The 24548-nt window shown below is 34.3% G+C and overlaps 1 protein-coding gene across 2 annotated transcripts; it reads left to right on the top strand.

The window, feature by feature from the left end:
- The first annotated feature begins 1845 nt into the window (after window positions 1-1845).
- Window positions 1846-24437, top strand: LOC110104820 (serine/threonine-protein kinase EDR1). 2 transcript variants are annotated; one of them, XM_028692741.1, is made up of 13 exons: window positions 1846-2366; window positions 7152-7574; window positions 8296-8384; window positions 13396-14570; window positions 14961-15001; window positions 17703-17771; window positions 17880-17980; window positions 20292-20370; window positions 20469-20567; window positions 22837-22905; window positions 22999-23048; window positions 23455-23631; window positions 24008-24437. In XM_028692741.1, the coding sequence occupies exons 1-13, from the start codon at window positions 1974-1976 to the stop codon at window positions 24141-24143; spliced, it is 2901 nt and encodes a 966-aa protein (XP_028548574.1). In that variant the 5' UTR covers window positions 1846-1973; the 3' UTR covers window positions 24144-24437. The 2 variants fall into 2 exon arrangements, with proteins under 2 accessions (XP_028548574.1, XP_020689744.1); XM_020834085.2 differs by having other exon boundaries at window positions 8296-8399.
- The last annotated feature ends 111 nt before the right edge of the window (window positions 24438-24548 follow it).

The raw sequence follows: 24548 nt of genomic DNA, 5'->3' as shown, positions 1-24548 counted from the left end.
TGGTATAGCATCCACATTTAATGCTAAGTTAAGTGTGGCAGAGATGAGGATGCTCAGGTGGATGAGTGGCTTCACCCTTAGAAATAGGATACGAAATGAGCATATACGTGAAAAGGTTGGAGTATCTCCAGTAGAAGATAAGATTAGAGAAAGTCGCCTTAGATGGTTTGGTCACATAAAACGACGGCCTTCCGATGACCCGGTTAGGAGAGTAGAGGTATTAGATTTGACTTATGTTAAGAAAGGTAGGGGTAGACCTAAAAAGACTTGGTTAGAAAATATTAGGAATGACCTTTCTTTATTAGATTTAAAAGAGAATTTGACTTTTAATAGGACACAATGGAGAAAAAGGATTCATTCAGTCAACCCCACGTAGTGGGATAAAGGCTTGATGTTGTTGTTATTGTTATTGTGGTATAGCATCCACATGCCTCTATTTATAGAAAATGATAAGTCTCATTGTGAAGAATATGTAATGTTGATCACCTCTGAACCTTTACTGGCAATTACCCAAGCCAGCCCTAATCTTAATGGGTTGATCGTGTATCTTTTCATAATATTTGTATGATATAAGAGTATAATCTGCATCATAATAATAATGATAAATAATCTTTATTATTTTGAATAATAATTATAGTAACCTTATCAAAATATATAAATAAGCCTCAATTTAACTCAAGGCATTATAATATTTCATGGTATCATTATTTAAGGGTTAATGATGTGACCTAATTGATGTAATGAAATATATACTTTATTGGCTTCTATATTTATATATACTTATTAGGCATAGCCCTTAGGAGTGTAGGATGTAGGACTCAATCCCTGATTTTTCAAGGTCAAGTCTGACTCAGATTTCGGGTCATGTCAAAATTTGACGCCCTAAAATAAAAAATAACTAACTATGAGCTCCTTGACTATAAAATATATTATTTCAATGGATGTATCTCTTGTACTATATCATTGAATGATATTCCATCATTTTTAAATTATTAGCATTTTTTAATATAATATTAATTTTCTTTTATTATGATCATCTAGAAAATATAAAAGCCAAGAAAATCCTCATGATTTTTAGATTTTTTTCCAAATTCATTATTTCCTCCAAAAACCAATCGTTATCTTAAGAGAAAATCTTTCTCATTCAAACAATTACTATGATGCATGATACAAAATAAAAAAAATAAATGAGAAATAATAAAAACACTTAAAATAAAGAGGATAAATATAACTTTTTAATATTTTTAACAATTTTATACTAAATTTATTGAATTTTATATGTTTAAAATATATTTGATATTAATATTTTTAAATGAATCGGCTCACTTGTTGATGAGCCGAGTCTGAATTGACTCAAATTTGACTTATTAAAAATTTATTAGCACAAAATTACGATTAAAAAGATTATAAGGAGCGATCACTTACTCGACAACAACTTTGATGTCTTCTCAATGCTATGAACAAAATAACATTTTCTAATTATAAATTAAACCTTTTATAAAATTAGAGAAAAATTATTAAAAATATTTTCTTTAAAACCATCGAGTTCCACTAATGCAGAAGTTATTACATGCGGAATTCGAACTTAGATCGCATTCAGACTCTAATGTATATAAATCACGTGACTTATATAAGTGATTATTACGTGCGGAGTCCAGACTCAGAAAACCATTTGGTTTTGTGGCTTTGAACAATGTTACTGTTCACAATCACAAAATTGAACAGTTCGCTGTATCTGAACTCCGCACATAATTTTCTTCATAATAGCTTCTAACAACTGATCTTCTTCTAAATTACGAACGCTAGCAGGGTTTCTTCAGTAATTATCTAATAAATAAAGGTTTATTGCGTAATTAAACCACCTTACTCGTTTTCAGTCTTCAGACTCGGCTTCTATCCTCTGCGAGCTGTGTGGAAGAGATCGAGACGATCGAAACCACAAAAAAAAATCTCCGAGGCGAAATCGAAGTTCGATGAAGAGTATCTTTCGTAAGCTTCACATCGGAGGCGGCCATGAGCCTAATCGATCAGGAGAGATTTCCTCGTCTCCGGCTGCCACCGCTGCTGCAGTGGCGGTTTCGGTCGCTTCCGATCAACGGACGCCGGCGTTGCCTTCTTCGCCGACACTACCGTCCCCGGTCGAAGGGGAGAGAGTGTTGTCGGCGGCAACAGAGAGGGTGGATTACTTTTCTTCAGAGGAGGAGTTCCAGGTACAACTAGCGTTGGCGATTAGCGCGTCTAAGTCGGAGTTCAGAGAGGATCCTGATGGTGATCAGATCCGTGCCGCCAAGCTGTTGAGCTTGGGAACGCGTAATCAGGGCCGAAAGGAAGAGGGGGCGGCGGAGTTGCTTTCCCAGCGGTATTGGGTGAGTGTTCGTTTTCATGAGTTCTGATATCGGAATCTAGGGTTTCAGATAAGTTGTTGTGTGGGTTGATTGGTTAGAGGAGCTTCTTTTTGGGTATTTGGTTTTGTCATCATTAGAGGATCATGATAGTATGGAGTACTTGAGTAATTTACATATGGAAATGCTTTGTCTGTTGTGCTCATGTTTGATCGTCTATTAAAAGTGCATATGTTTTGTGGTTGGATTCAGCAACATGTCATAGAATTTGAGCAGTGGAACATGTTAAGAGTCTGCAGGTTCACAGTGATAAATGGTGACTTTGAGTTCGTTGGCAACAATAGAAGTTGAGGTTTAAGAAGAGGAAGAAGAGGAATTCAGATGAAGAAGAAGAATTCAGCAAGGAAGAGTGTTTTTCATTTCATAATTTAGCATGCCCTAAAGTTCCATGTCTAGACTATTTATAAGCGATATGAGACCCATAGATTATGTAGTAGCTCTTAATATCTATTACTTATCTAGTGACTCACAAATACTCATTGATATATTCTTAATATAACCATTACATTATTGTTCATATCATTATCGATCCCTTTATAATTGATTTTGCCCATAAGTTCAAAGCACATAATAAAATAGGAGGTGGGTGGCTGTTGAGCCATACTTCATTTTGATGATTTGCTCATGAAAATAGATGTGGTGTCCATTCATTCCCTTGTTCCCATGTGTCCTGTAAATGCTATAATATGTTTGGAGTGGTCTTGATAGGCATGGAGTAGTTTCTACAAAAATGGTAGAAAATATGAAATCTAGTGGCTGAGTAGTAAAAGATGCTTGGATTTTTAGTTGAATCAAGCTGGAAACTAGAGCAAGTGCCTACCATTTGTCATGTAGATAAATTGCAAGTGAGACAAATTGTAGAAGTTAATCAGGTGTTGATTTGTGATGGTTGATAGGACCATTGGAGCAGGTGGGAATGCATTGATGTCTTGGTGAAACACACATGGGACTTGAGTAGGTGCTTTGAATACTGATTGGATTGTTGAAGCAAGAGGTGTGTGTTGATATCAGAAGCTCTAGTCGGTGCATTTTGTTAAGGATCCAATGCATCGCAGGGCACTCACCACTAGAGCACACATTTTAGATATCTTGGGTTGAAATGGATGAGAATATTATTAGTAGAATTTAAGTTGGTTGCTTGAAATGGAGGAATGCATCTAGCTTATTGTGCGATAGAAAAGTACCCCTCAAACTTAAGGGAAAATTTTATATGATGGTGGTGAAACACAGTAATTTATGGTGCAAAATGTTGGTCTAGAAGAAATGCTTAAAAGGTGTTGTGGAGATGAGGATGCTAAGGTGGATGAGTGGCTTAGAGACAAAATGCAAAACAATTATATATGTGGAACGGTTGGAGTAGCTCTAGTGGCAGATAAGATTAGATAGAGTTGCCTTAGATAGTTTGGTCACATAAAACATCGACCATCGATGACCCAGTCAGGAGAGTAAATGTAATAGATCTGGCCTATGTTAATAAATTTAGAGGTAGACCTAAAAAGAATTGGTTAGAAAATATCAAAATATTAGAAATGACAGTTATTTGTTAGATTTAAATAAAAATTTGATTCTTAATAGGACACAATAAAGAAAAAATGATTCATGTTGTTGACCCCATTTAGTGGTATAAAAGCTTGATTATCTTGTTGTTGTTAATTTTTTGTTTCATTTTGTCGATGTGGTTCGAGTCCTCAATTGTTATATTTTAGCGGTTCATGTGCTTGAGTATTTCATTGAATACTTGTAAGGTAGTTGTTGGACAGACTTTTGGATGGAACAAGATGATGGATTTTGGGTGGATGGGGTGTTGTGGAAGATAAACTTTGTCGAAGTGGAGGGAAATTTGCGATTGTAGTGGATTTGAGCAATGGAGGTGGGAAAATTTGGGTGAATTTCCTTGAGTTTACATTTATTTGTTTATTTATTTTTTATTGGGAGATGCTCAATTTGAAGATGAGTGGGGGAGCGGATAATACTTAGGTGGAAAACATGTAATCACTAGCGACTGGGCAAGATGAATGGTGACGAATGGCAATGTTGTGGGGTGGATATGGATTGGGGTTGTGCTATAAAATTGGAAATTGTTAGAGGCTCTGGCGACAAGCAGTGATGTCAGTGTTCGATTGCTAGAAATTGAGTTGATTGCACCATTTTGTCTTTTTTTTTTTACAATGTTTTTTATCATGGGTTGGGTAGGTTGAATCTTTGATGTTGGTTGATGGGGAAAGTTTGAGCGATAGAGATGAGAGGTGCTAGTTGACAAGCACCAGATTGTGGCGATGCTCAAAGAGAGCCAATTGTTAAAATTTTAGACGTTTCTAATGATAAACGCCCACTTCTTGCTCATAAACAACTTTGGAAATTGAGGATTGCGAAGAAGAAGAATAATTTAGAGGAAGAAGAAGAATTCATCTAAGATGAGGGTTTTTCATTTCATCATTGAATAAGCCCTAAAATCTCTTAATGAAGACAATTTATAAACAATACAAGACATGTAGACGACCTATTAGCTCTTAATGCCTATAACTTATCTATTGTCTTGTAGATACTCATTGATATATTCCTAATATACCCTTTACAGTATTCCTAGTATATAACTTATCTAATATACCCTTTACATTGATCATATAATTACTGACCACTTTAAAGTCAACCTTGCTGTCAAGGTCGAAGCACGTAATAAAATAGGATAAAGCCATATAAGAATCACGTAAGAATATTGAGGTCATGCATATAAGCATCCATGTTGGTGAATCTGCAGGAGGTCGACGATCGTCGAGGCATACTTCTTTTTGATAATATTCGTGAAAATAGATATGGTGGCCATTCATCCCTTAGCTTCTGTGTGTCTTGCAATTGCTGCAATATGATTGGAATCATCTTAGTTAGGCTGGGAGTAGCTTCTGCAAAAATGGAAGGCTATATGAAATCTAGCGGGAGAGCAGAAGAGGCTGCTTGGATTTTCAGTTGAACCAAGCAGAGAGCTGGTGTGAGGGCCTTCTAGTCGTCATGTACATAAATTGCAAGCAAGATAGGTTGTAGTGGCTGATCAGGTATTGTTTTGTGGATGGTTGATTGAACTGCTGGAATAGGTGGGTATGCATCAATGTCCTGATGAATCATGCAAGGTCCTTGAGCGTGTGCTTGGATTACTGACTGTACCATTGGAGTGGGAAGGTGCATTGATGTCAAGATCATGAGTCAGTGCATGCCATTTGCTGAAGTTTTGAGTGCATCATAAGACACTTATCATTCATTTATGAACTAGAAATTCATGAGTAGCAGCTTCAAGTTAGACAATGTACTGGAGTTGGGGGGTACTTTGGCTGTGAACAAGTGTGACGAGGTCAAGTTTGGTACATGTGTATCTCAAGCCTAGCCAGCCTTCAATTAATGCAATTTAAAATCTCTCGAATCTTACCTATTTTTTTCCCATGATGTCAATGTGGTTGGAGTCCTTATTTGCTTCATCAATTTCAATGGTTGTGTTCTTGGATTTTCATAAAACATTTGTAAGGTACCTACTGAGAAGACATTTGGAAGGAAAAAAATGATGGCTGTTGGGTTAATGTGTGTTTTGGAAGGTAGATTTGGTTTGTGTTGAGGGAAATTGCCGATTGTAGTGGATCTAGGTGGTGTAGGTGGGACATTGTGGGAAAATAGGCATGAGTTTAGTTTTACTTTTTTTGAATAGGGATATGCTTTTTTTTTTAAGAGAAGCGAAGTTAGCGCACCTTTGATGAGGGAAACTATGCGATTGCTGGGCATTGGGCAGGACGAACAATGACGAATGACGATGTTGTTGGGTGGATGCGGATTGTGGTTGTATCAAAATGAGGCAATTGTAGGAGGCCCTGACGGCGAACAATGACGCTAGCTTTGGATTGCTAGAGATTGGAGGTTTTGTTTTGTTTTTTTACTTTTTAAATTTGTAACAAAGAAGGGTTTGGAAGGCTTGGCGACAAAGTCATTATTAGACCGGGGTTGTTTGGAATGTAGGCTTGGATTGGCTGGTAAAAATTGAGCGATGGAGTTTTGAGGTGTGGATAAATGAGCGCCAGGTAGCAGTGAGACTCAACAAGAGTACCAATTGTTAAAACCCGGAGGTTCACAATGATAAACGACTACTTGAGCTCACCAACAAGTCCATAAATTGAGGATTGAGAAGAGGCAGAAGAAGAATTCAACAGGAGGGTTTTTCATTTCATCATTTGGCATGCCCTAAAAGCTTCCAATGGAGACTATTTATGAACAATATAAGATCCATAGACTACCTTTTAGCTCATAATACCTATTATTCATCTAATGATTCACAAATACTCATTAACATATTCTTATTATGCCTATTGTATTATTGATCATTTCGATAGTTGAAGGTAGCAATATCTGGTATAGAAGTGTTTATAATCTCTCACAGCCAATGCTATGTGAACATTTTGAGGAGCTTAATATCAGTTGTTTTATTTTCTTATTGATTATGATCTTTTTCAGATCATCATGTTTAGACTTTAGGCTTTAATCGTGAGAGGATGGTCAGATAGATAAGGGCTTATTTCTTCTGTTTGATTGTTCTTTAGTTTGTAATGTCAGATGTCAACTATTTCTCATTGCTAGCAAAAGCACTTTTCTCTTTCCCAAAGTAAATGAGCATTTTTGAACTCACTTTTTTTTGTATAACAGTATACAACTTCTAGTTCTCACATTTTTACTTTCTAAAACACTGATTCTGCTGCCCTCCTTTTGTATGAGTAGGACTACAATGTGCTTGATTATGATGAGAAAGTTGTGGATGGGTTTTATGACATATTTGGGCTTTCCAATAAGTTGGCAAACCATGGAAAAATGCCATCTCTTCATGATCTCCAAACAAGTATAGGGGATCTTGGGTTCGAAGTTATTATTGTAAATCGTACCATTGATAATGCCCTAGTGGAGTTGGAGCAATTAGCTCATTGCATTTCTTTGGACTTCCCTGCTGCTGAGGACATGTTTTTGGTGCAAAGAGTTTCTGAGCTTGTTTCCCAGCACATGGGTGGTCCCGTAAAGGATGCAAATGACATGTTAGTTCGTTGGATTGAAAAAAGTACAGAATTAAGGAGCTCACTACAAACAAGCTTATTGCCCATTGGCTGCATAAATATTGGCCTCTCTCGTCATCGCGCTCTTCTCTTCAAGGTTTGTTTTTCTAGCTGCATGTCATTACATTTCGTTTAAACTTTTGCAGACTTTTGAGAAGGGTTACTGTCAACATCGCAAAAACTCATAACAGATTAATTTAGCATTTGTCATATATACAAATTCTCTTTTGTATTTACTTCTCGTGCAACATTAACTGTTATAAGTAGGAACTTGACACTAATGCTCTTAAAATATCCTTTTATTTATTAGTTTAGTGAGATGACTATCTGAAATCAGTTTTACACCCTACAAAATATTATTTACATGGGCAGATTATTGTGTGCATAGAGCCATATACAGCAAGCTTTTTAATACTATAAGTGTCAGTAAAATCCTTTCGCTTCCTTTTTATGTAATAGTAAGCAATACAACATGGACTAGGTGCGATAAATTAAACTTTTAATAGAACACAATGGAGAAAAAGGATTCATGTAGCCGACCCCACGTAGTGGGATAAAGGCTTGATGTTGTTGTTGTTGTTGTTGTTGGAGAATTGTATACCGGACATAATTGCATTGCTGAATCCTGTTTAGTCAGCAACATGGATGCCTTTGATGTTTTGTAGCATATGGCTTTCTAAAATTTTGCATTTGGAGGAGGAAAGACTTGTTTTTTTTTTCTTTCCTGGATAGGATTCTTATGATCCCATGATGTTATATACCTTGACAAATTGGTGCTCACTACGTGCAGTTATTCAGTTCCCTCTTAATAACTGCAGGTCCTTGCTGATAATGTTGGCATTCCTTGCAAGCTAGTCAAAGGAAGTCATTATACAGGTGTTGATGGTGATGCTGTTAACATAATAAAGTATGGTGATCATAGGTATATGCTCATGTGAATTATATTTTTATTTTCATTCTGTTATGATATCTTTCTTCTTTTGCCTAAGTTACAACATCTGACCTGAATTTTTTTAGTTTTATGCCAGACTATGTTGTGGCTTGATGTTCTCAACTTTTCCTGCAACATTACAAAAGAGAATCTTTCCATTTGAAAATAAGTTTTTTTTTCCTTACAATTGTTTCTTATTCAACAATTCTGATATATTTCTAAAGAACAAGATGATGATATATATAAAGGTTCATTGTGTTATGAGCCATAGAATTCAAGACATTGGAGTTTTTTGAATTGCTGCATCATATGAACGTTCAGAAGCCGATGAACATTATCCCTGGCAAGTAAACCGTGTAGGCTGTAAGGAGTTTGTCATGCTTCCTGGCATTATACATCCGAGATGTTTGGATGACAAAATCTTTTCAATAATGCAATTTAAATGTCCGAGCTGCTAATTATTTTTCCCAAAGTGTGATACTGAGCTCTTGCATAGCATCAACGAGTATAATAGCCACGTATCATACTCTTTAGCTGTTAAGCAGTTGCTAATATTAATATGCAAACTAAACCATATTATTTCTTGTTTAAGGGATAAACTTACCATTTCTATAATATTTCTTGCTCTTCCCTTAAGCTCCTTTGTTTCCCTTGACGTAATGTTATTTAGTACTCTTTTTATTTATTTATTTATGTTATTTAGTACTCATCATCATAACTATTATTATAATTAGGGTCGTCTTTATGATACCTCCTCCCTTCACATATTATCAGTTGCCTTGCAATGGGTTCTTGTTAACTGTGAAATTGAGTATCATGATTGAGATGATCTCCTTGCTTCATATTCAAGCAGTTGAAGCCCTGTCAGTCAAATTGGGGTAGTCGTTATTAATTCTCCTCTCCCATTTGAAGAGCTCAAGAGATTGCTGATTATCAGTTGCCTTGCAATGGCTTATTGTGAACTGGAAATTGGTAATGATTATTAACATGGCATCCTTATTTCACATTCATGCTATTGAATAGCTATGACTATTCTCACAGCTTATGACCTTAAAGTTTGTGGAATTAGAATCCTTTTCATATCCCTGTTTTTCCATGGAAATAAAAAAATCTAAATACATAATATAAGATTAACTTACCCGCTTTGCAATTTAGGTGAAAGACTTGTTTACGATGGACAATGTAATCATTTTGCCATTCCAATTCAAATGACTTGGGCATTTTATGTTAAAATTTGACATTGCCTCCCAACCTCTCTATTCTGGAAGCCTATTTTAATTATATCCCATCTCTATGGCTCCAAAGTCCACATTGCTGTAGATGGGTTGGCAGCTCATATTGCCCATATTAGCATCTATAGCTTGACAACCAATATTTCCATCAGTAGTACTACAGGAAGGAGTTCTCCATTAGTTGGCATTTATTGGTTGGCGTTGCATAAATAACTTTACAGGTAGTAGTTACTAGTTAGCAATCAATTGACATTCAGTGGTTGGCTTTACATATGCAATAGCCTTCAAAATTATCACAATGCGGCAAGTTTTCACTAAAACTACCTGAATTCGAACAGTTGTTCGTAAAAAAGCATATCAATCTGCATGTCAATTAAAGTTGTTTTAAATCAAAGCTAAGGCTTTTTTTATTCACTTTTGGCATGCATTGCATCCGAAATAAGGGACTGCGCGTTAGCTTTCATTTGGATAGTGCGTTTAGCATTTGCATCAGAATTATTTTGCATGCGGTAGCAGGCCTATGGATGTCTTAAAAAGATGTAAAAATCTTACGTGATTTATTATAATTACACTGACACTTAATAACTCATTCCACTGAAAACAGTTGATTCCTTGCTAGTAGCGGAATGAGGTTGATAATATCAAGAATAGGAGAAAGAAAAAGGTAGCATGCCTTTTATTATGTGTGCGTGCAATGTAGGTGGCTTGTCGAGTGGTTTAAAAAACTGTAGAGTTGCATAAAAAAAAATGTCTCAAGGCTTAAAGCCTCATTGTCACCAAGCTTGCCTCTTTTTTATGAGGCTTGCGCCTTTTTTATGAGGCTTATGCCTTGAGGCTGTATGCCTCGAGGCATGTGAGGCGGTGCCTCAATGTGGTATTGCAAATTTTTTTAATATTATATTATAATATCATTTAATATGCATTGTGGTATATTATATTTATATCTAACTAATCCAAGTCTCGTCCAATATACTCGTTCGACATTGGTGTTGCGATTTAGAGGTCTTCATTTGAGCTTTTTTTGTCTTCTTTAAGAGTCTAGCAAGAGTGGGAGGAGTGCAATCGAGAGTCGATGGGAGGAGGTGTAGTCAGGAGTCTTTTTTTATTAAGAATGAAGATATCAATGCTAACATTGAAAGACTAATGAATTTTGAGTCATTTCTACTTTACAAGCATTTAAAAGAAAGTAGCAAAATGGGTTTGGAGGTTCAAAAAGTCAATAGATAATTTAAGCATAATTGATTACTTGGTTGTGTTATTAATTTGTTATTTTATTTTAAATTATATTGAATCCAATGCTAACTGATATATGGGGTATGAAGAAAAATGTAATGATTGAAGAAGATTTCGAAGATGTCGATGAGGTAGAGTAAAATGATGATAGAATTATTACATTGGAGTCTTTTTTTGAAGATAATGAAAAAATAAGAATGAGGATGCTGTGGATCTTGATCTTCGTGGCATGTTGAAATTTTATGTGAGTGCTTATCTTAAATATTGTCTCAAAATTTTATTTTATATTAACATTTAATATAGAGATTTGTGATTTATATATTTATGATGATGGGCTAAGAAATTATATCAATGGTTTATTTCATATTTATGAATTATTTTTAATTTTAAAAGCTTTTTAACTTTTTATAGGCTTTTTTTTATTTTTGTTTCTTTTTTTAATTTTTTTTTTAGTTTTTTTTTTTTACTTTTTATAGGCTTACTCTTTGATTCGTCTTGAATCTTATGCCTCAATCTTTTCAAGCAAAATGCCTCAATTTCTTATTTTGCCTTTAAAACCTCAGCTTGCAGTATAAAATTGTTACTGCTTGTAGAGTGTAAGCTTGTCATTGCTATTGCATAATATTGAAGGATGAATAGGAACAAATTTGCTAGTTTATACATGGTTTTAGGATATTTCATATTTGATATAAATTTTTTACATGGTTTGCTTTTTCATATTTGCTTTTGTGGTCATTTGGCTAGAAGTAGTTAGAATTCTATGCATTCTATGTGTAATTATATCTTTTATGTGTAATTATGAGCATATATGTTATATTTGATATACTTTAGAGTTGTTTGACTAAATGTAAAAGAAATGTAGTGGATCAACTCTTTATGTTTGGTTTGAAGTAAAATGATTTCATTGTAAAGTAGCAGCTATGATGGCCATTAATGAAAGTGATGGTAGTATCGGGTGCACACGGTTTGGGGGGGGTCTTCACATTCTCGGTGTATTTGAAATTATTGGACCAAATTAGTCGAATACCAAATACATTGAAAATGATCGAAATGGTGAATTCCAAATTCATTAATATATTACTTTGCATTCCTTTTTCATCAAATCACAAATCTTCATGCGCTCAATGTATTTGAAATTAGGCCAAATCAACCGAATCCCAAAAACATTGAAAATAATCTAAATGGTGAATTTCAAATTCATCAATATATTACTTTGAATTTCTTTTTCATCCAATCATGTAAGAAAATTTAGGGTACCATGCATTCTTTCTTTGAAATTATTGGACCAAATTAGTCAAATCACAAATACATTGAAAATGATTGAAATAGTGAATTCCAAATTCATCAATATATTACTTTGCATTCCTTTTTCATCCAATTACAAATCTTCACGCGCTCGACTTATTTGAAATTAGGCCAAATCATCCAATAATAAAATAAAATTTAGGGCACCCTTGCATTCTTTCTACATCAAACCAAACAACCCCTTTATGATTTTAAATCAATCTATGTGCTTTTACCTACCTACTTTCATTCTCCTATGGTTTCTCCATGATGGAGCCTTTTCTAATATCGAGTTAATTTCTTCCACTGAAGTTTCGTTGAGTTATTTTCAGTCATTGGAAATACTAGGGATAATTGATGTATCCTTATGCAATAATAGATTATGATTCGCTAATTGTTCATAATAAATATGTTGTGCTCGTGGACTTTTTGATCTTTTGGCCTTTTAGTAGCATGTATAAAACTCTATTTTCGAAAAGTTAAAATTAGATTTTAAATTAAAAAAAATAGCTCAAACCTAGGTCCACCAAGCATAAATTAGCAGCTTCTCAACAACTTTTCACTAGTTTATCCAACAACTGTTTTTCACCTAATTTCTCAAGCAATTGTTGTGCCAAAATAAGCCTAACATTGTATGAAGAGTTGGATACAGTTTAATATCTTGAGAATGCATCTCATGGGTTTTTATTTTTTATTTTTTGTGTTATTTTATGTGGTAGAGGGCATTTCAAGATGCACATTTTTCTTGTTGTGGTTTTACTTGTAGTATTGCATAGGCACCGTAAAAAGAAACATTTTACTCTCTTACCCATCTCTGGTAGGACACTTTCCGGCATGTCAAAGAATCACAGCAATTCATGGCATGTCAGAGCTCTCAGGTGCTCATGGCATGTCATGAACATACAGTATTTGATTTGAGCCATTGCTTGTCATGCATTATATTGCAGGTTGTTAGTGCATGATGTCTACTAGCATGTTTAAATATGTGACTTTGTGTTTTTGTGCTGAAGAGCATGGTCTAAAGACAGTACAAAAATGCTCACTCTACCAGTTGCCGGCCATGATAGTATGTTGTTTGATTTGTTGTACTAATATTCAGGTGAAATACTTTAAGTGGTAACATTATGCTGGTTATTTTCTTACCATATTTTATTTAAATTTGAACCGAACATCTTTAAATTTTGCTTATTGCAGTTTGAAGTAAATATTTTTTACTTTATATTGTTCTTTGGTCGCAGGGAATTTTTGGTTGACCTTATGGCTGCCCCAGGAACCCTTATTCCAGCTGATGTACCGATTACAAAGGATGTTCCATTGAATTCCTATAATGCACTGGAAAATCAAAACCTGATTCCTTGGAATATAGATAATTCAGGTGACATTTTTCTGAGAGGGGAAGATGGAAATTACAACTTGGGTGTTGATAAGATGCTTGTTAGAAGTTTATGTCATGAAAATGCGGCCTTGCTACCATCTGCACTTGGGGAAGCATCAGCAACTACTGCAAGCAGTTCAAGTGGAAATGCAGAAAGTCTTTATCTACATGGACTGTCAAACCAAAATTTATCTTCTACTAGTGGAGTTCCAAGTTGTGGAGATTCTTTGGACTCGAGAACCCTTTTTGCTGAACTTAATCCATTCCAAGCTGTTGGAGTTGGAAAACCTCATTCAGCTTTTAAAGCTTCTGATCATAGAACTAATGAATATCAGAGGTCCAGAGAGCCAGGTGCTTCAGGACATGGAAGACCACATAATCAGTCACCGCTGGTTCGGAAAAGTCATCATCCATGCATTGATGTTTCAAACATGAAACATTATAACTTTGTGGAGGGGCTCATTCCAAGGAAAAATGTAGGGGATAGAGATCTTAATACATCACCCTATACATTCAACTCAACTGGAAACTCTATGGTCAATCCTACATCCATTTCTGGTGCGTCATTTCCAGCCAGTGTTGATGATACTTCTAGAACTATTGATTGTTCTTCTGGAGCTATTAATTCATCCATAACATCAGGATCTGCCCAAAATGATAAACTAGGGAATGGAAGTGTTGATCTTCCACTAAATAAAGCTCTATTCCCAATTCAATCCGAAAAACATGGGTTGGTGTTGCGCAACACCGTGTCTCATGAGACGATGGAGAGAGAAAAAAATATCATTGCTAAGCATGACAGGAGAAGGCGCACACATGATAGATTTATGGGTAGGAATATGGTTTCAGAAGATTCAGATCCATCAGGTCCTTGCATACAGAATAGATTTATTGGAGGGGATATGGTGATGGAGAATACCGATCAACTAGTTCCTTTTCCACCATCCAAACCTAGCAGGATTGATCCAATGCTTGATGATGTAGCTGAATGGGAAATTCCATGGGAAGATCTTGTAATTGGTGAAAGGATTGGATTAGGTATTACTAGTAATCTGCTGTATAATTTAATTATATTGAAATGTAGCCATAACTGATTGGAATTTGATGTCAATTTTTTTTTTAACCTTTTATCATTATCTTAAAATATGAGTTTAGAATCAAAATTTTATACTGTCATGCAAACTGCTTTTTACCTGGAATTGTTTGTTGATACACTATTTTTTGAAAACCTACTTGTCTTCTCTCTTTCCCTCTTTCACATGCACATGCACAGAGAGGGAGAGAGAGAATAAAGGAAGTAAAAAGAAAAAAAATTATAGCAGTTGGTGTGGATAAAGGAACTTCAACCAATGTGACACCTAAAAATTTCCTAAGAAATTTTATATATGTAATAATAAACCTTATTAACCTCTTTTTCCTTATGAATAGGTTCATATGGAGAAGTGTACCGTGCTGAATGGAACGACATTGTGAGTATTATTCACCATGCTATTTGTATCTTTACAACATTTCATGCTTTTATTTTTAATTTTAAATTTATATCAACTGTCTATTTGCTAAACAAACTTTTTTAAACATGGTGACATGACTTTATGTTAGACCGGTCCAGCCGGTCCGTGCGGGACCGGCCCAGCGCAAACTGGGCGGAGAAATCTCCGCCCGCGGAGATGCCGAGCAAGCCGCACACCGTGCGGGAGCTTTTTAGGAAGCTTTTTTGAGGGTTTTGAGAGGGAAATTTGAATGTAGGGACTGTTTAGGGATTTCCTTTTGATTTGTATGCATTAAATAGTTTGTTTTCCTAGGGTTTGGGCATCTTGAATTTGGCTGAAATTGTATGCATTAAATAGTAGATTTTCCTAGGGTTTGAGCATCTTGAATTTGGCTGAAATTTGAGATCTCTTAGATTTAGGTTTCTTTGGGCTCTAGCGGCGTCTAGAGATTTGGGAGAGATCGATCCTCCTCTCGAATTGAGGATCAATTGTATCTTTGCTAATTTCCTTGCATCTACTAGTAAAATACAAGTTTTTCCTACGATTTTCTCTCAGTTTTCTACAGTTTTTCCACTGTTTTCACTGTTCTCCTGCTCCGGACAGCAGTATTTCGTGGAGATTTGCTGTAAAGGTGAATAAGAAATACTTGATTTCAAGTATTTCCTATCACTTTATCAATTGATTCATTGAAGATTTATCACCCTAGAGTTTGGTGTTAGACATGTGAATTATTGTTTACTGAAAATTGTCATTGATTGTTGGTTGATTTTGGGTTAGTGGGTCATCTACTTGGTGGCATGACTATTCCGACTACTTCATGTCTCAAAGGTCTCTTTGTGAATACTATGCAATGAAATGAAGTTTAGCCAAATCTTAAAGCATTGTACCTGTTGATTGAAGATGTATTGCACTAGAGTTGGGTGTTAGACATTGGAATTTTGGTTTTTGGTTGATTTTGAATTAGTGGGTCATTTAAAGATTGATATTATCTTGCATACAATCAACAAATTAAAGGTTATTAGGCCCATGTGTTTTGTCCCTAGGAAGATCATCTGTCACTTAATTCAATGATTGAGCTTGAAAGTGAATAATAACTGAAATTAGTTTGGTAGAACTTTTCATTTGGATTAAAGATCGAGGGCTTAGGGGAGAGACCTCCTTCATTAAGGTTAGTCATTTTCTTATTCTCTTATTGGGTGTTTATAGAGTGAGTGTGAACGGCTTGTTTAGTACTTTTATTGAGATGAATGGTGGGTGGAAGCGACGCCACGCCTTGTCTTTGAGGAAATATTGTATGAAAATACCATTGATTGAAGATTTTGATCGTATAGTTATTGGAGAGTTGAGAAGTGAAATTGTTTCTTCAAAATCTATGTCAGAACATCTTTCTCTTGGGGGTGATGGACTAATGGATGAGGACTTTATGCCTTAAGAAATGTGTGGACAATGATTGGAATCTAGCTATAAGGTGATTCTCATATTGTTGAAAGGTGTGATATGAGTTGGACTATCAGATCTTTATTGGCACATCAAGATCTATGCTTGATTTTTATGGATGAAAAGAACTTCATCCAGCTTGAAGTGTTTTGATGGTTGAGATTTGGTATTATTTTCTCTATGCCCTACCCTTGTTGCATGAAGATTGTAGTTGTGCGAATTTGGTGCCATTGCATGGATGACCATGACTAATTGATTCTTATATATTCATAGGGTCATATCAGGAACAAAAAAGTTATTCTTCCTTCTATTTGAACTTTTTTTTTCATGTGTTTGATGTTAATAAAGAACACTGCATTCCTCCCTCACTCCTACAGTAGAGGGAAACCGCCCATAGCGCCATTAGTTCTACTTGTGGACCTTAATATCAACACTAGTTATAATGTCGGACCTTAATACCCTTAAACATCCTAATATGGTGACATCATAGAAGATAGGAAATGAAATGATCCTTCTTGTTATTGCTTTTTTGGTAGTTCTAGGTAGGCTAACATTTGAAAGGTTGTCTGTATGCATTTGTAGTGCATTGTTGTCCCAAGGGTAGTAGTTGAGCTCATGTTATTTTCATTATTAAACAGGGGCATTCATGTTAAAACATTATTGTTCTCATGTTAATATAAACTTTATGGTCTCATGTGGTTGCATTTCTTTATATTTGGCTTACCAAGTTTATGTAATATGTTTTTTTGTTATTTGTTTGGTTCATTGGTTTAGCACTAGGATCTAGATTTAGTGTGATAAGATAACATATTATAAAAAAGGGGATTATTTGATTGGATTTTATTTCAATTAAAGAATATATTAGTTAACTACAATGTTCAAAAGTGATGTAGCCTTATTTATCATCATTTCCTTAAGTCATCGAAGTTAGGTAATATAGTTGGCATCTAATTAGGCACCAACTAGATTATTTTAACTTGAACTAATAGTGTCATCAACTTAATCTAAGAGAAAATGGCAAGCCAAATAGCTTTTGTTGTTATCTAAATAACAATACTATTCACATACCTCTGCCTGCCATTGTATGATTGAACCTCTTACAATGTTGATTTATTGAAACTTATACTTAAAGTTTTTGATCATTTTTCTTATGTTTAATTTTCATTATATTGTTTTTTGTTAGCATAAGCATCGTGGGATGCTGTTTGATTATGTTAATATGTATATCTTTTATGAACAATAGGAAGTTGCTGTGAAAAAGTTTTTAGATCAAGATTTTTATGGAGATGCTTTGGACGAATTTCGAAGCGAAGTAGGTGAAATATTAACTTTTAGCAACATTTTCGTGCTACTTTTCTCATACTTCTTCCTAATTTTGTTTGGACTATTACATTTTAAAGTTGTTTATTTTATTGTTTAGGTTCGTATAATGCGTCGGTTGCGTCATCCTAATATTGTTCTTTTTCTCGGTGCTGTGGCCCGACCTCCTAATCTCTCTATCGTGTCTGAGTTTCTTCCAAGGTAATATTATTTCTCCTACCAATCTCATTAATTTTAGATAGTTATAGTTTTGACATTTAATTATCATCATAAAAATCTTATTTCAACTATTTTGCTTGGCCTTATAATCCTCATCCAATTTCCTAGGTGGCGTACTACATGAGATGTTAACTTTATTTTGTGCAAGTATTTGCAAACAACTTTTAACCATGTTAAATTTTTTCTTACTTTTTTTTTCATTATCTTTACTTACCGTATGGCGGATTTAGATTTCTAAACCCCTTATCGTGTATTTTCTAGGTTCTTATCTTTTGTAGGTGCTTTCACAATCATCTAATATAATCATTTTTATGATATTTTTCCTAGTAGATCTAATGTGGGATGGCTCAAAATTGGAGTTTCCTAATGCAACTAATATGATGTTTAGTATAAATACATGCAAAGGAAGTTGATGGCTCATAGTTCACAAGCCAAAAAATGATTTACCCATTCCTTTGTTTAAATATAAATTAATAATGCTAGACTTAGAGCAAAAATGATGACAAAATGATTGAAATAATCTGAGAAATTCAACAAGAATTTAGAATAATATAATATCAACTAGTGGTTTTAATAAAATTTTTACAAATTGAATTTTTGATGTGCTAAATTTAAAAAAAGTCCATGAGCATTACTCAATCCAATTCCAAATTATGTAGATGAAGTAAGAACAAGGAATGAAAGCAGCATAAGAAAAGTAGGTCTGATGTCGGTACAAGAAGATATCTTTAATTGGAATTATATAATCACTACCACTCTGGAAGAAATTACATTTTCAATTTGCACTCATAAGATTGTCAGTTGAAAATAAATTTTATTCCACCAAATGTTCTTGCATTAAATGCATCAAATTATTCTATTTATAAGCGTAATAATAAATGTTAAAGTCTAAAGTTGGCTGCATCTTTCGTTCACATAAATAGCTGTGCAATAGCTGTAGGATATCCGTTGGATTAGCCAAGTTCATAAATATAGTTTTCTGTGATAAGCACCATTGACTCTTAACAGAATTAGCAATAAATGGTCTCAAGGATAACCATATAATTAGTAGCATGAGGTGATTATTTCAGCTACAGGAACTAAAATCTTTACAATTTGCAAATAGCTTGGAACCAAAGCCATCACTTGACATGGCTGCTACCAAAGTCATATGGTCGAGCTTAATACAGTAGTAAACGGATAACTCTGCATTGATGAAGTTAATTACAAGTAATACATATCCAAGCTAAGGAACCATATTGAATAGCTGTCAATTCAGATAAATCCAAATAAAAATGAGTAATGACTTAAAAAATCAACACAAGAGCTCATGGCTCATCAAAACCATAATCCAACAACCAACCATACCATTTAGAATACAAATGATGCCGAATCACTGCTTGAAGCAGTACAAAACAGTCCAAATATCATTGCCTGTAGTCTAGGGTCAATACCGCACAACCATCCTGACTTTTTATTTTAATATTTCTGTCAAAATTATTCTATCTACTAATGAATTTTTGTTGAGGTCACTTTGATTTATAAGAATTGTTAGCCTATTTGTAGTTTTATAAAATCTATTTTTAGCTCTCCATGATATTCCCTTATAGCATAGGCACTCTTAGTACATTGCTCTTTATGCCCGCATATGTATCTCATTTCTCTTATGGAGTAAACCTGTAGGTGCTTAAACCTATCGGTTCTAGTTATATTTTAATTTTTGAGCAATGTATTACAACTATTTGGTAGTAGTCCATTACAATTATTTGGTAGCAGTTCAGCTACACTTGTATTTTTTTGGCATCGCAAGACACAATTTGGGTCCTATTTGAAGAAAATATCTCCATGCATGATGGGTCATAGAAGCATTTTCTTCAGATGGTTTCTGCAAATGAATTTGTAAACATCCTTTACCAAGTGATAACGCCTTAAGAATTGTTTCCCATTTTTGGTGAGTTTTACGAAGTTGTTTGCACCTCAAGTTTTTTATCTTTTGAGATAGCAAAGTTTCTATTAGAGTTCTTCAATTGCAATGCATTATAAATAATTCAACTCATTATTTTTTGTAATTTGAGGTTCTGGAAAATTATTTTTGGCTGATTATTTAAAAGGATTGAGTAGCTCCAGTGGCAGATAAGATTAGAGAGAGTTGTCTTAAATGGTTTGGTCACATAAAAGTTTTATCAATAATGGTCTACCTTTATTTGGTCCTTTCCTACTTTAATCATTAGTGCTTCTCTTTAAAATATTTATTTTTTTGCATCAAAATTTATGTCGTAGAAAAAAAGTAATGTAAGCATGTTTTTTCATTTAGAGGAAGTTTATACAAAATTCTTCATCGTCCTAATTGCCAAATTGATGAGCAGAGACGGATCAAAATGGCACTTGATGTGGTATGTGATTACTTAATATTTTGGTCTTTCACCGTACTCGCTGTCAGGCTATTCTTTAATAAATTTACATCTGTAATACTTCCATTTTCTTTTTGCAGGCCAAAGGAATGAATTGCTTGCATACTAGTGCTCCAATAATTGTTCATCGTGATCTTAAATCACCAAATTTGTTGGTTGACAAAAATTGGACCGTTAAGGTAAGGTTGCTCATGCTAATCTTGAAAACTATTTATGTTGCTTTTATTCATGAAATTTATTTAGCTTGTTGCTAGCTATAAATTTAAGATTTTCTTTATATTTCAGGGCTTGGCTATTAGCTCCTAAGAAGATGCCTGATTGTAAGTCCTTAGGTATAGATAAGATCTCTGTTGAGATTTTGATAATTGTAAGAGATATTAGAATAATTTAATTAACAAAACTTTTGAATGAAATCTTAAAAGATTGGAGGATATTGAATTATTGGAGAAAAAACTATTTTGTTCTAGTTAAGAAAAAATATATTTATGATTGTGAGAATTAAATGAGAATTAAACTCATGAGTCGGATGATGAAGTTAAGATTATTGTAGTAGAACATAGTCTAAAAAAATCATGTGATAATCGAAGAATTGATTTAGTTTTATGCTAGGTAGATCCACTAGGGAGGTGATTTTTGTGCAAAGGAAATTAATGCAAAAATTATGAAGAGCAAAGATAAGTAAAAAAATTTTATTGATCTTGAGAAACTACTTGAGTAGCAGTAGAATGTTCTTTTCAAGGAGAAAAGTTTGAAGTATATTGAAGTTGTTAAAGATATATATGATAGCACTTTTGCTACCATTTGAAGTTGTTATGGAGTGATCAAATTGTTCCTGATACACTAAAATTATATCAATGATCAACTTTTGCTTCCCAACCCTCTATAGTAGTTATGAAGATGATGATAATAGATATTTAGAGAGATATATTAGTATATGCTATTCGCATTTGACATCGTTCTAATATGTTAGGTTTAATGGAATAAGTGAAAGGTTGAAACATTGTAGGAAATTATTAGATAACTTGGGATCAATAGAAAAAATTCAAATATATTCTATGCAATTTTAATTGATGTGAAATTTATAGCTTCTAGCATTATTGCTAGAAGATCTTTTTACCCATGTATGATGTGTAAATATTTTGTATCTATTGTAAAAAAATGAGGATACAAATGCAGATATAATTTTTATTTTTAAGATTAGTTGGTTAAAATGAGCACGTGTGGGGATGACTACTTTAAGAAGAAATTTGTAAAATTGCAATTAAGCTAGTTGTTATAATATATCGATGCTATCATGAATCCAACAATAACCAAGTTGAATGTGTTTTAAATGAGAATTTTAAGATGTTTGTGTAGCTTGTTGAAGTGTTTATTAAAAAATGAATATACCAAAGAGATTTTGACATGAGAATCTACTAAATTAATTTTTCAAAAAATAGACTTTGAGCTTATTTGGTTGTTTGTATATACAAGATGTTTTAGGAAGATGAGTATGTATTACGTATGTGAAAGAATTAGGTAAAAGTAGCTGGATCAAAGGTAATTTTTTTTTAAAAAAATGTACACTAATCATATTGTTTAATGCAGCTCTCAATAAGAGTTAATAGAGGACGATGATTCATAAAAGCAACTCCCAAGTATTTGGGTAAGATTCATGGGGATGATTAGGTACAGTATATTCAAATTACTAATGACATATTCTCCCTGAGTTTGTGGAGATGCTTTCAGAACTAGATTTGCAGGTTATAAGCTTCAGCATTGGTTTAATGGTGCTTGTAAATTAAAGAAAAACAATCCAATTTTAGCATCAATAGTGAGAAAACTGGTAAATATGTACTTTTACATTGCTTAGGTGTTATTGGGTATTCAGGGGTTCTTCAAATTGCTCATCACCAAATCCTTGCTGATCGAATACTTAAGATATTCACCTCTAAAGCTTCTATTGGTGAGTTCCTCATTAGGAGAGATTATTACACGCGGAGTCCGAACATAGAGAATTGTTCGGTTTTGTGGTTGTGAACAAGTAAAAGTGTAGTTACTGTTCATTACTGCATTTTTTGCTATTCACCCATGCGCTTTTATTGTTCACCGTCATAAAATTGAACGGTTTTCTGTCTCCGGACTCCATACGTAATAATCTCTCCCTCGTTAGTTAGCATGGTTGATGCTTTTTTATGTCAGTTTTGACCATTTTTGCGTAGTGTACCATATGGATTATTATATGCACGTTCAACGAACATTTACAGGGAATGAGGGAATGGTAGCGTTCGGTTTTTGGTTCATAAAGCGTACACCTTTCAAATGATGTCCCATTTCTCAATACAAATGACTGATTGTAAACTTGTGTTTTTTCTTTAAAATAATTTGAACAGCTGCGGTTTTTTTTTTTTCTTCCCATTGTTCTGCTCTCGGTGTTTGTAGTCCTTATGTTGATCCAAGTCTCTGCAGGTTTGTGATTTTGGTCTTTCACGCTTGAAGCACAGCACTTTTCTGTCATCTAAATCTACTGCTGGAACTGTGAGTACCCTTATCAATATCAAGTTACTTCATCACATTTCTGTGAATGCTTTCTAGTACTGGCAACCTAATACAAATTATTTTTCCTATCAGCCGGAGTGGATGGCACCAGAGGTCCTCCGTAATGAACCATCCAATGAAAAGTAAGTTACTGGCTCATTCTATTTCATCGACTTGTCTTATTTTAGCATCTCCAACCGAAAAACTCATTTTTCACTCCAAAATGCATTAATTCATTAAAATGCAGTAATGATTTGTCTCCAACCGAGCTTTATTTTCTAACACTAAAAAAAGAATATTCCTAGTATATCCTATCTCATACTTCATTTTATATATTTTTCTCAAATTAAAAAAAGAATGGCCGGGCGTCGCACTGTTCACCCGCAATGAAATAGCGGCAAAATTACCACTAGGATGGAGGACTGAAGAAACGCCATACATTTGTTTGGTGTTCCATTGGAGATGCCCTAAGTAGCATTATTCTGCATAAATTTAGTCGTTCTTTATATACTTGTCTCTCTAAAAAGAATTTGGTTGGCTTTTATACAGATGCGATGTTTATAGCTTTGGAGTCATCTTATGGGAGCTTGCAACGCTCAGGAAGCCCTGGAGTGGGATGAACCCAATGCAGGTTGTAGGTGCAGTAGGCTTCCAGAATCGTCGCCTCGAAATTCCCAATGAAGTTGACCCTCTCGTATCAAGGATTATTTGGGAATGCTGGCAAATGTATGCCGATTATACAAATATTCTCGCTTAAAAGCATACATAACACTTAAAACTATTGAAAATACATATTTAACATCAAAACTTCTATATTTACTAATATACCACCTAAAATCCCCTTTTTCTTCTATTTTGCCACTCCATTGAAGCGAAGGATGCCATTGACGGGGAAGACAGACGTTGATAGTGATTTTTGACGAAAGGTTTAAATGGAATGTTAGAATTGATTAAAACAGGGGTTTCAAGTGGTATATTAGTAAATATAAAAGTTTAGGTGTTAAATATATATTTTCAATAGTTTTAAGTGTTATGTATTTAAAAATCCCTAATTTGTATCCTATTTCTCACCCATATCCTTCATTTTTCTATTTATTTGAAGGGAACCAAGCCTGCGTCCGTCCTTCGCGCAGCTCGCGACGGCTTTGAAGTCCTTGCAGAGGCTTGTGGTCTCCGCTTACCAGGACTCCCAGAACCCTCTGGTCTCTCAAGAGATTCCAGTGAACTCAACACCTTAATATCCTTCTCCAACTGTGAATAAACATACCAATATTACTTCTTTCATGTATAGTTCAAGAACTAATGGAAAAATATTACTTATTTCTGTATAGAGAGTCTGCCAGGGCTTGTAGACTAAGAATCCTGTGGTTAATTTACCAGTTGCAGCTTAAGAGAAGGTGGTTTTTGATTGTACAGAGAGATTAGGCTGTCAAATAGCCCATTTATTGGGTTAAATGTATTATATGACTGGCATTCCTTATTGATTGTTGCCATGGATGAAATTGCTTCCTGGATATGGTTACTATGTGAAATTTTATTTTCTGCTAATTAAATGAATCAATGTTACTGTTTTGAGTGATCTTCTTAGACTTCTTTTGAAACAATTTTTTTTTATGTTTTTTAAAATAGCTTTCTATAATATT

Source organism: Dendrobium catenatum, unplaced genomic scaffold (assembly GCF_001605985.2).
Source record: "Dendrobium catenatum unplaced genomic scaffold, ASM160598v2 original_scaffold_268049, whole genome shotgun sequence".
Lineage (NCBI taxonomy): Eukaryota > Viridiplantae > Streptophyta > Magnoliopsida > Asparagales > Orchidaceae > Dendrobium > Dendrobium catenatum.
This window is presented reverse-complemented; position numbering and strand designations above follow the sequence as displayed.

What these genes read in the sequence shown, in the direction of transcription:
- LOC110104820 (XM_020834085.2), top strand. Translation starts at nt 1,974, where the DNA reads ATGAAGAGTATCTTTCGTAAGCTTCACATCGGAGGCGGCCATGAGCCT. An exon ending in TGGTGAAAGGATTGGATTAG is followed by an intron (nt 14,571 to 14,960) that starts GTATTACTAGTA and finishes CCTTATGAATAG; the next exon opens with GTTCATATGGAGAAGTGTAC. An exon ending in AATGAACCATCCAATGAAAA is followed by an intron (nt 23,049 to 23,454) that starts GTAAGTTACTGG and finishes GCTTTTATACAG; the next exon opens with ATGCGATGTTTATAGCTTTG.